Raw genomic sequence first — 12,858 nt, 5'->3', positions numbered from 1 at the left:
AAATTACTCTTGCTCCTCGAAATTGTATTGATAAGGTGTTAGGTGGAGGTATTTTTACATTTTAAAAATATTCTTATTAGTTTATACTTTTATATATACACACACATATATATACATATATATATATATATATATATATATACACTTTAATTTTCTATTTAATTCTGATTTATCTTATTTTTCAATTATGACTATTTTTTACGATCATAAATATTTAAATTGAATAAAAATCAATTAGAAGAATAAAATAAATTACTAATTTTACTTATATTTTAAAAAGTTAATAAAATAGACTAATTCTAGTAAATCTAATTAAATTAGTTAAGAATGTAAATCTTAGATTTTAAATTTGAAGTTCAAATTAATTTTAAATTTTTTTCCACTTCATTCCATATTTTCTTTTATCAACATTTATATATTTAAGTATAAAATGTAAAACGGGAGTTTGAAATAGAATTGAACTTGGGTTTTATGATTTGAATAAAAAGCAAATATTTTTGGACTACTTTGACTGTACCCAAAGTTTAAAGTAAGGCCCAAATCTGGTCGGGTAACTATTTAGACACTTTTGATTTACCGAGTACATCGTTTTGATTTACCGTGTGAATGCAATAAAACATAATTATGGAGACATTTTTAACTTTTTTATGAGATTAACTTAGAATGGAAATTTTTAAAAAAGAGACAGCTATATATATAGCTACTGAAAATACAATAAATATACCTTCAACAACAAAGATTCGAACTATAATTCTTTTCTTGATGAGAAATTAGTGTGGATTCAACCTCTGTTGTTATCATGTTTCAAGCAGTGTCTTTGATCGATGTTTCTCACTGAACTTCAACTTGTCTACACATTACATTGCCAGCAAACACTCCCTAACTTTACATGGATGACACGTGTCTCTCTATGTTGTCTTCACATTCCCTTCATAAACCATCCTTCACACCCCAAATTGTGCATGCCATCAAACACAATAATGGGAAACATAGCTACCCTTTTGCTCTTGCTCTTTGTTTTTTGCCATGGAGTGGCCATAGCAGAAAGTCCTTCAAGTTCATCAACCAAATTGTTCTTGATGCAAAACTCCAAGAGAGTGGTTAAGACTGATGCAGGGGAAATGCGAGTTATGAAAAGCTATGGTGGTAGGATTTTGGATAGGCACATGCAAATTGGTTTCATCTCTATGGAACCAATGTCCTTGTTCATTCCTCAGTACCTTGACTCCAATTTGATCATCTTCATCCGAAGAGGTATTAGAACATCTCTTTCTCTCTCAACTTTGCCTTTTCATGATCAAATTCCTCACTTTTCCAAGTAGATGAGGAACTAATCTGCATAAGGCTATCATATAAAGAGTACCATTCATGCTTGTCTTCTTATTTGAAAGAAAAGATTAAAAAATAAAATAATAATCATTGCAAGAACTATAGAAACGTGTGAAACACCAAAAGACGCCCCTCTTATGTAATCTAAGTGAATGTAGGGGAGTTGAGAAGGATTTAAGTTTGATCCAAGATTAGTGTGATATTATCTTTAAATCACATATTTGAGGATATGTGACTATCATACCATAACTAGTCTAGAGTGATATGATAGTCTAAGAAACATTATATTCAGAATGCATCAAATTTTAATTCATTAGAGAAGTTGGGAGTGAAGCTAGAAAATGGTTGCAGGGGAAGCAAAATTGGGATTCATATATGATGATAAACTAGCGGAAAGGAGATTGAAGACAGGAGATGTGTATATAATTCCAGCAGGTTCAGCATTCTATTTGGTGAATTTAGGGGCGGGTCAGAGACTTCACATCATTTGCAGCATTAACCCCTCTTCAAACTTAGGAGTAGATACCTTTCAGGTACATGCATCCATGATTTCGCCTATACCACTTTATTTAATTGTAGTTTGATGAATTTAAGTATCTAAATATAATAAATTTTTATTAAAAATATATTTGTTACATTAATGATATAAATAGAAAATTTATTTTTTAAAGAAAATAGCATTATTATTACTATTACTTATTTAAAGTCAGTTATAAAGACTTGTTTTTTTTGTTCTATTTTATTATTATAAATTTGTATCATCTAACGTTCTTCAATTTTATCTGGGCCATGTAGTCCTTCTATATTGGCGGAGGAGCCAATGCACCCTCAGTGCTTTATGGATTCGAGTCTGTGATCCTTGAAGCTGCATTTAATGTAAGCTAATATAGTGGACATGTATCACAATTCACATTATTTTTTCTTATATAGAATTAGCACTATACACATAAATTTCTTTTATTAATTATCACTCTATAGGAATCAAGAACCGTGCTAAGGAAAATCTTCACCAAGGAACTAGATGGGCCAATTGTGTACGTGACTGATACACATGCACCTAGATTATGGACTAAATTCCTTCAACTGAAAAAAGAAGACAAAGTGCAACACCTGAAGAAAATTGTGCAAGACCAAGAAGAAGAAGAAGAGGAGGAAGAGAAGGAAACAAGTTGGTCATGGAGGAAGTTCATGGAAACTATACTTGGTAATGTGAATGAGAAGATAGAGAACAAACACACTGCTGGTTCTCCTGACTCTTACAACCTCCATGACAAAAAACCTGATTTCAGAAATGCTTATGGTTGGAGCAAGACACTTGATGGAGCCGAGTATCCTCCACTCAGAAAAGCTGACATTGGCATTTTTCACGTCAACCTCACCGCGGTATGCTAACAAGTTCTTCAATATTTAGGTGTAAAGACTTGAACAAAACTTAAATCAGTGTTCTATCTAATTAAAATTAGCATTTTATCTCGATATTGGTTGACAATTTTAGTTACTTAGACGAAAATAGTGGTTGTTGATTCTTTTTGACTAGGACCACCAATATTGGAATACCACATTGACCATTTGATTAATCAGTTTTTCTAATGTGTGCTTAAAGACATATGATAAGAACCTATATATAAAGTAAATTTTTATAGGATTCTGAGGAGAGTTTTGCCGGTCCTACAAGATTGACTCAATTTTATGCATTATAATATTAAAGGCTTCAATTTTTAATTTGGAACATATTAGAACAACTATTGATTAATGGATCCAGTTGGGTAGGACTACTGGAAGTGATGAAATCTTAATTTTTACTGGAAAACAGCACAAATAAAACTTATATAGTTATATGTAAGTGTTGTCCTAACAATTCATGTCAGATTAAGTGTGATTTGCCAACATTTATTTTTCATGCGTAGGGATCCATGATGGCACCCCATTTGAATCCAAGAGCAACAGAGTATGGCATAGTGCTGAGGGGTTATGGTAGAATTCAAATACTATTTCCAAATGGAAGCAACGCGATGAACACCGAAATCAAAGTAGGGGACGTGTTTGTTGTACCAAGATACTTCCCCTTCTGCCAAATAGCATCAAGGAATGGACCCTTAGAGTTCTTTGGGTTCTCAACCTCTGCCAGGAAGAACAAGCCACAGTTTCTAGCTGGAGCTGTGTCCCTTGTTACGACCATGATGGGGCCTGAGCTCGCAGCTGCTTTCGGGGTGAGCGAGGACACGATGCGGCGCACTGTCGACGCTCAACACGAGGCTGTAATACTGCCATCAACATGGGCTGCACCACCGGAAGATCCAGGGAAAATGGAAGAAGAGAAGGTACACATGCAGCCAAAGGCTATTAGAAGCTTTGCTAAGGATATAGTTATGGATGTTTTTTAATAGATCATTTGATTTTGGAACAGACATATTTAGTAGTGCTATAGTGCTAGTGCTTAGTGGAATTCTGTATTTGTTTTTTTATTTCTTTGGTTGAGATGTGGTGTTGTGATCTTGAGTTATGAATAAAATCTACTTTCTTTGTGCATTGGATCCTTCATGTCTGCTTTTTTCTTTGAAAGATCTCCTTTTCCTTTTCTTTGAAAGACTTGGAATTTGGCTTGGAGAAATATTAATTGAACATTAACGTGCAGTATTAAAAGTGGTACGACGAATTTCAATGTGTACATTTTACCCTTTTGATCTATATAATAAATAAGAGCTGGAGAATTAGCAGGTAATTGTCAACATTGAATTGATGATGGGGTTTTAAGAACAATAATTTTTGTTCTTCCTTTTGTTTGATGAACATTTCGTGTCGATGCATAACACAAGAAAGAAGACAACATGATTTTTTTCAACCGATATAAATTTCATTAGCACAAATTGTCAGAAAAGTATTGGCTGATTTTTAAGGCAGAGATGGATATGGTGGACAAGTGTGTTCACAAAATAATTGTTTGATTGAAATTCAATTTTAAGACCAAGTCAGCGTATGTATGTATATGCATAATGTAGTGTATGTATGAGTGTGTGTGTGTGTGTATTGTTTCTTTTCAGCCTCTATTTATATATTTGAAATTCATAATTTATAGACTTATCGGTTTTATTAACAATAATTTTAATGGCTGATTTTAAATAGTATTAAAAAAATCCATTTACTACTTTTTATATTTTATATGTGATAAATATTTAAAAAATATAGTATTTTTAGTTGTTTAAAATTAATTTTAGAGACTGATGTGAACATTTTTTAGCTCTAATTATTATTTTTAGTTCGAGTTGAGTGAGTGGGACAAATTAGTCCAGATCATAAATACTCATAATATCTTCAATATTATTTTAGGAGTATTTTTTATTAGATAAATACTAAAATAAGTTTATTATTTTTAATAGATATTTAGTAAAATAAATTTATTTTGTCGTAGTAGTTAATGAATTTTTTTAAAATGCCTATATTGATATTAAGTGGTATTATCTAAAATGATATAGAAGGAGTAATCGATATATTGTACAACATTTATGTAATTTTCAACACATTAAATTCTGTGACTTTAATAGAAAAATTTTGTTTTATATAATTTTTTATTATAAGACCTTAGAATCTTAGATGCATATTAAAGTAATTGATTGTACAAACATGATTTAGGAGGAATCGAAAGAGCATGTGAGAAACTCATGACAATACATTGTAACTCCTATATGTTTTCTTTAAAGTATATTTTAATAATTTTCATAACTTATTAAAATGTTTTTTTATTTTTCATTATAATTTCTGGTTGCTTTTGTTTTCTTCTTATTTTCACTTTTGGGGCCTTTGAAAGCTTTCGTACCTGTCCGAGCCTTGCTTGCTACTACTGAATTTGGAGCTTGTTTTTTCCCTAGGAGGATTGTGGATGCATGCAACCTTTTATTCATGAGCAACTGTTCCTGTTTTGAGCATGTAAGAGAACATTGAAATTTAACCATTCTTTTTTATTATATTAAATATGAATCTTGTTAACCAGTATCTCAAGTCGCTTGTTAAAAAATAAATAATAATATTTTTATTTAAAAACATATTATGATGTATTAGTAATATTTAATAAAAATTATTAATTTTTAATAGTGTCTTGAAGATAATGATTAATTTTTATCATCAAATATTTATTATTTATTAATTATATTGAATAAATATTGAAAGAGTATTAAATGGTAGTAAATACCTGATAATTCATTAGTAATATAGTACCTTTGCCTTCTGTCTAGCAATGCCATAGAAAATTGATAAAAAGAGAACATTTAAGTAAACAATGCACATTTCAATTCTTATCTTGTGGTTGTGGGGCATAGGATAGATACATTGCATACCTCTGTGTTCTATTTGGATTCACATGCATGTTGCCATGCGAGTAGGTGAATTTTAAATTCGTAATTGCACACGTGCCTTTTTCTTTTCTTTTCCTCTTCTGTCGGTTGTTTATGTTCCTCTAGAGACCTTATCTTTAGAACATACAATGAAGAGTTTTCTCTGCTAAACAATAATAATGATAGATTATTCCAATACTAATGATAGATAGATTATACCAAAAAATTGCCTTCAAGCAAACAATTTCATTTAAGGGTAGGTTAAAAGGTTAATCTGTTAAAGATAAAAATAAAATATTAAAAATAGAAATAACGTGCCTTCAAGCAAACGCTTTCATTTCATTACGTATTAATAAATAATTATATTTTTTAATTTAAAAATAAATCCAACAAACAAATCTGCTTCATTTTGCTGGTTAAAATAGAACAAAATTATATAATTTAACAAGTATAAAACTTTTAACCCAATTTAATCTACCATTTTCAGCAATCTTGGCAATGTGGGCTAGCCACCAATTGTCATTTTTACTCTTATTACAAAAGATATTTTTGTGAAAGACTTTGGCATCACCACTAACAGGTGTAAATTTGAATTTACTCACCTGAAAAATGCATAATCATTATTTAAAACACTGTAAAGGTTGAGCAACCTTGGTTTTATTGACACACATTAAAATTTGTCATTTGGTTGTCAAAACAAAGAACTTTACAATAAATAAATAAATTAGAGAGATGACAGATGGAGTATCCTAGCATAACATTGTTTTTAGGTGTGCTCAAAGTAATAAATATATGGCAAAAGGTCACTATATCACTGCTGAATTGCTACTGAATTTTTTATACAGTACCTTTGCCATGTATAACAATATAGTACCTTGCCATATATAACAATAATTCACTTGTCAATTTTTTTTAGGGTCAAGTCATCGTTCGAAACAAAAAACACTGCATTAGAAAAATTAAAGACTAAAACTTTTAAAAAAATTTACATTCAAACTTTATTATCAGTGTTGTTAATGTTATATATATAAAACGATGACTGTGCTAAAAAGTTCATTTATTCTCGTAAGATTTTTTCTTGGGAAAAAATAGTAAAAAAGTTGATACTGTTGGCCAGAATAGCAGTTAAAAAATAAAAACTGGATGTCTCAAAAAATGACAAAGATACACTCAAATTTCTTCTGCTCCCTCCGGCAAATAAAAACAGCAACAATTATTAATTTCCCGTGCCCCAATATTTGATATTTAATTACATCACTGCCACTGTCTTCCTTTTGCCACAAAATACAGAGAGAGAGAGAGAGAGAGAGAGAGAGAGAACACATCACAACCAAACAACAGTTCCCTTCTTTATTTCCATTCTCTGTCCATTTCCTTACCTCAAACCAAAACGAACCAAACCAGAATGCAGTCGATGTTAAACCTGCGTGCAACTCATGGCGTTCCTCTCTGTCTCTCCGGAATTACCAACCCTCTTCTTCTTTCTAAGGAGTATGTATATAATTTCTTAAAACACACACACACACACACACACATCCCTTCATATCTCTGATCTCCCACTTGTGTTCTTCTCTACGAGTTCATATATATATATATATGTTCTTGGTGGTGTAGGATCAAGGATCACGAGCGCAGGAGGAAGGCCATGAAAAGGCAAAGATCAGAATTCCATGCAAATCAAGAAAAGGGTAACCGCACAAACTCTCTGGAGATCAAGGAAGAAGATGGAGATCTAGATGACGTCATCCTTCATCATCTGTTCCACACTTACCTGCCTTTAACGGCAAAAGCTGCATAGCTTCTTCTTCACCACTCTATTAATTGTTTATGTTATTATATGGTATAAGTACATCTTCTAAGTTAATTATTGGCTTCCCTTTCTTATATTTAGATTTTATGTGTTTATATTTTGTTTAACCATGTGAAATTGTGGATCCTTATTTATGAAGAATTTAATTCTCCTGGTATTGTATTGCATGTGTATATGAACATCCCTAAAATGTCATAGTAGAGAGTGCAAGAGTTCAATTAGACCTCTATGCCGTGATGTTAAGTAAATGTGAAATATATTTTGAACTACCATGAGACACTTAGAAGTGTCTTTTTTTTTTTTTTTTTTAAAGTAAGATGAATTTTTTAAATGCATGTATATATATAAAAATATATATATGTAAGTTGTAAGAACAATCGCACCTACTATCACTTACGATGTTAAATTTTAGTTGTTAAACAATATATCTCTTAATAAATTTGTCCAATTTGTCAAAATTTCTCTAGTGGGGTACTTGAAATTATAGCTGTATAGTCATTGAAGTATGTATAGGTTATATTAAATATTTGGAATCTCAATTTATGATCTTTTTAATCCCACTTGTTTCAAACATGACTTGACTAATTCTTAAGAAAACATTGAGAAAGCTGAGCTATGAAGAATTTGAGAAGCAACAAGAGAAACGATGAATTTGATTCTGTTCATTATATATTACTGTTATCAAGCATTTTATTTAGCAAATAATGTTGTATCGCACTTATGTAAGTTAAAAGCAGTTGTGTTTTTTATACAAATTCAAAACAATTAGTCTATAGCTATTTAAAATTTTAGATAAGTTAAAATATATTTGTTAAATAAACCATCTAATTGTTAAAAATAATATTAAAATAAATCATTGTTTTGGAGTGTTACCGCCACCGGAAAGGATCTCACTCGGTCACACCACGGACGACGTATCACAAATAGCAATTTGCATTATATTCTTCCTTAGTCAAGCTTTAGAATCAAAGTCATATTAAGAAATATTTTATAAGTTTGATATTATTTCTCTAACGTATCTATATTTAAGAAAAAATAATAAGAATTTATATATAGTAATTTTTTATTAATCTAATACTTCGTTATAATTTTAATAAGAAATTGGTTTTTTTTATTGTGTGCCCTTAAATAATACACATTAAAAAAACATCAATATACTATTGTGAATATCATTTAACAAATAACATAATGGAATTTGGGGTGAGCAAGCTATAATTTGTATCCTGCATCAAAACATAAAACCCCAAAAGCATAAGGCGATTCCTCTAAATTAGAAGGATAAAAACAGCTTCAATGATAAATTCGATGTGATTCCATTAAGAAATCCATTCCATACTCATGTTTTTCACCGTTCATATTTTGACTCCATATTGCCCAATGAAAATGGAATGAGCTGGTATGATGGGAACAAAACAATTCCAAAATTCATTCCGAAGCATTCATGTTTGTGAAACAGACAAAAATGGAGAGAGCATAGGTAAATTTCAAAGATGGACATTGAAAAAAATGGGGGAAAAAAAAAATACACAAATTTGTTCTACCGATTGAATAAACAGAAGATACCATTCACCTTAGAATTATGATTTGGAAAATAGTTTTTGCAAAATTAAAATGAAATAATTTTTATTTTTTTTCGTTTGGGATAAAGAATTAATCCGAGTGTCTATAAAAAGACGCAATCGTCGTCGTCGTTATTATTATTATTATTATTATTGGCCAAAATAAGAGTTTAGAATATGCATATGCTTACCTCTTTGCACTAGGAAGGGACGAGAGAGGGTGTGAACGTAGTGAAGACTCAAAGTGAGTGCAATTCACTTGAAAGGATAAAGTAAAAAGTTATAGTAATGTAATTAAAAACTAAGATTAAATGTATACACTTTTATAAGAAATCAAATAATATAAATTTTAATCGTATACACCTTTATAAGAAATTGTATAACATTTTAATCGTTAATTTTTTAATTAATGATTATAACTTCTCACTTTATTTTTTCTCTAAAGTGAAGGAAGTGCAAACTCTTTTTTGGTGCGTCTTTTCTTCCTTACTCTCTTTTGTTCCTATCTTTTCACATACTTTATCTATTTCTTCATTTTTCTTATTATCATCCCTCTTCTTTTTTCTTCTTATGGTGGTTGATGACTCGATGATATGTCAACCGGTGTCTTAAAAAATTTACCAACTAGCTCAGTGATTCCCGTTGGGGTCAAGTGATGATGTACTTCAGAACCTTACACTCCCTCCCCCTTAGTTTAATTCTTTTTAGAAAATTAAGAAAAAACTACTACATAAAGATGATAAATGCAAGGAATTAAGTACTATAAAATATGAAATTTACCTGTGACACAGATATCAAGTTACAATGATTTTTTATGAAAAATATAAATTCACATCAAATATTTCATTCCATACCCATTAAACACAAAGAAGTCAGCTGTAGGAATTGGAAACCATTTCATATATCCATTTAAAATTCCAGCTTCATTTGATTCCATATCCAGCCAGTTACCATGAACCTTCTGCACCCACAGTTGGATTCTTGAAAGCAGAGAACTCCCAATATGTTTGTAATGAGAAAGGTGGGAACAAAGTAGTACCTTCTTCAGTCATTTTAGCTATCTGTTAATTCAACATAACAGATCCATGAAATATGATAAAGCGAAAAATAATATATTTAATTCAGATGAAAATCATATTAAGATTAAGAATACAACAATGTATAATGGAAGAAAAGTCATGATGGTGAACATGTGAAAATGACAAAAAAGGAAACATTTGCACCTAGACAAAAAAGTAGAAACAAATTATAACATGTTCGGATTCACATTTGAATGTCTATAGACTTACGTTTACTTTATTGTTACTAGTTGTAATTTCTGCATTAAATTCACATTCTCAAATTTTTTAACGTGAATATAAAACATAATATATTCAACAATTCCATAAAAGCAAGATCATTAGACATGGACTACTGGATAAGTGCGAACTGACATGGATAGGATTCCAAGGTAAAGCCTTCAATCCTTGTACGGTCGATATTATATGCCATTGTGACCAAAACCAGTCATAACAAATTATTCCACCCAGTAATTTACAGAAGATAATTAAGTTATCTTCTTTCTAAAAAGCTTCAAACATTAACTTTTTGTGCCAAGTGGGGATTAAAACCATGAGACGAGGATCCAATCTCAAGTAGAGAAAGGTACCATGTGAGCTTCAGTTTGTTAGTGACCCCACTGGCTTACTGCCACAGAATGCCTTGGCTTATGCAATATTTGTCTCAAGGGGTCAAATTTGAAGTCTAAAATTTCTAAATGAAAACTAAATTGGCTTTTTAACAAACAGCAAAGCAAAAGAAACCAAGATAACTAGACAAAAAATAGTCTAGCAGAAAGAAATAAAAAGGCATCATTAATTCCTCAAATGCCCCTCCAAATTTCATTGATAACCCAAAATTAATCTTCATATCTTGAAAGATGTAAGTAAATTGCAAAGTTTATGAGAGTTCTAACAACCAGCAGCAGAGAAAGGGATGCAAGCACACAATGCTGATGAAAGTGTTTCCTTAACAATTATAGGTTTAAGACAATATTTTAGGATTTCACTTATATTACAACTTTGTTTGAGTTTCATTTGTTTAAGATGATGATACTTTTGATTTCTTTGCCATGCTGTTTTTTCATTAAGACCACCATAAGGTGCATATTTTTACAACCTTCGTATGGATTATGCTCCCTAGCAAATTTTCTAAAGATTTAGCTACACATTTATTTTCAATGCACTTGGGAGAACAAAGATTGAGGGAAGTTGGATGCAAGAAGGAAAAGGAAAAGCAACAAAACCTGTATCTTGTTTACGGCAGATCTATCACGATACAAAAGCACTCGCATGCATTTTTCCAGCAACTTAACACCTTCTTCAAAGGTCAAATTTTCGTGCCACTCATCACGGAGAATTGGCCTTGCAAGGTGATTTCCAAGCCCAGTGGCTATATGATTATCTTCAAAATTAATTCCAATCATGTTAACCTGTATAAGATTCATAAATCATAAGTATAGAAACTGAGTAAACTGCAGGCTACTCATTGTTGAACAAAATAAAAAAACAAACCAAGGGATACCATGCCAAGGTACTTTTGTCCATTCTTCACACCACCAAGTACAAGAGAGTTCCACAAAGGGTTGAACTTATTACGCCTGTTATACATCACTCGAGTTAAATAGTTGTGCACCTCCTTAGGCCCTAGAGAATTACCATCATCCCACATGTTGTCATTAAGGCTGCAACAGTCATAATTGAAAATCAACAGTTACATGGGAATGTTGTAGTAATTAAATCTGAAATGATTGGGCAGGGAAATACACAGGGTGAACAAATTCCCTGAAGTATGAAAAAAAAACACCATAAATAAATCAAGCAAGGGAAACAAAAACAAACACGAAGCAATTAACTAAGTAGATTTTTCTTTCTTTGTGTTATGAGAAACAACCAAGACTTACATGAGTTCGTCTAGGTAGCGTAAAATCTCCTGAAAATCACTTATTTCCCCAGTAGCACCAAGAAGGGAATGTTTCCCAATAGCCTTTATGCGCTCAACACTCTTGTATCGCAAGGTAGACCCATAGGAACCTATCACCATAACCACCATTGACATAAGACACAGTGAGGTCATTACATTGGCGGGGGGGGGGGGGGTTGAACTACATATTGATGATTCAGAACAGCACTTTTACTAAAGTACATTATTCAACAGAAAAGAAGGCACATTTTTGTTTTAAAAACAAAAAATGAAAAAGGAACAATTCAAGCGCAAAATTCCAAGACAATTTTTTGCCAAATATATATACCTAATCAAAGAAGGATTTTGGACAGGTAAATACTAATTGGACTATTCACATACAAACTCAACGTGCAATAAAAAAAAAAGGTTTTATCATCTACCATACATAAATGAAATATGAAAAATAGAGATAGGAATTGAATTTGCAACTGACCTCCCATATCAGCAGCCATGAGAATCCCATCTTTGTATTTGATTGCTACCACAGAGGATCCAGTTACATATGGGTACCTAAACAGAAAAACAAAATTTAAGTCCATCAAAAAACAAAATTACACGAATTTAAGATGAATGTACGAATGAACTTCCCCAGTTGCGGCACTGCACGAAACCTTGAACTTTGTACACGGAAATTAAAACGCACACACGCTGCAATGAGAGTAGAGAGAGAAAGAGAAGACATCATACAAAGTTCTCTGTGTTTCAGCTACAGAAGCCATGACTTGTCAATTGAACACTTGCAAGGAAGAAGAGTGGGATATTGAGTTACGAGATCGCAATGGTACGCTGAAGACACTTTTGTTTTTGCTTTTATTATGGTTTTTGTCTT

General features: G+C 31.5%; 4 protein-coding genes across 4 annotated transcripts in view; 3 read left to right on the top strand and 1 right to left on the bottom strand.

Moving 5' to 3' along the window:
• Positions 1 to 12,858, top strand: part of LOC113857557 (E3 SUMO-protein ligase SIZ1-like) — a 39,351-nt gene that overhangs the window by 12,262 nt on the left and 14,231 nt on the right. The gene's annotated exons all lie outside the window — the stretch shown is intronic.
• LOC113857560 (vicilin-like seed storage protein At2g28490) lies at positions 981 to 3,713 on the top strand. The gene is made up of 5 exons (XM_027489590.1): positions 981 to 1,254; positions 1,681 to 1,862; positions 2,125 to 2,205; positions 2,308 to 2,712; positions 3,237 to 3,713. The coding sequence occupies exons 1-5, from the start codon at positions 981 to 983 to the stop codon at positions 3,711 to 3,713; spliced, it is 1,419 nt and encodes a 472-aa protein (XP_027345391.1).
• On the top strand, positions 6,941 to 7,618 carry LOC113857565. The gene is made up of 2 exons (XM_027489595.1): positions 6,941 to 7,148; positions 7,272 to 7,618. Exons 1-2 carry the CDS (start codon positions 7,063 to 7,065, stop codon positions 7,453 to 7,455), a joined length of 270 nt encoding a protein of 89 aa, XP_027345396.1. The 5' UTR covers positions 6,941 to 7,062; the 3' UTR covers positions 7,456 to 7,618.
• Positions 9,774 to 12,855, bottom strand: LOC113857564 (proteasome subunit beta type-4). Its single transcript, XM_027489594.1, has 6 exons — positions 12,717 to 12,855; positions 12,463 to 12,539; positions 11,968 to 12,097; positions 11,589 to 11,748; positions 11,311 to 11,496; positions 9,774 to 10,087 (listed from the first exon to the last, which is right to left on the bottom strand). The coding sequence occupies exons 1-6, from the start codon at positions 12,746 to 12,748 to the stop codon at positions 9,974 to 9,976; spliced, it is 699 nt and encodes a 232-aa protein (XP_027345395.1). The 5' UTR covers positions 12,749 to 12,855; the 3' UTR covers positions 9,774 to 9,973.

The sequence above is a fragment of the Abrus precatorius genome, unplaced genomic scaffold, assembly GCF_003935025.1.
Source record: "Abrus precatorius isolate BTA unplaced genomic scaffold, Abrus_2018 Scaffold2, whole genome shotgun sequence".
In the NCBI taxonomy this organism is placed as follows: Eukaryota; Viridiplantae; Streptophyta; class Magnoliopsida; order Fabales; family Fabaceae; genus Abrus; species Abrus precatorius.
The sequence above is the reverse complement of the archived record's forward strand: the minus strand, read 5'-3'. Positions and strand labels throughout refer to the sequence as shown.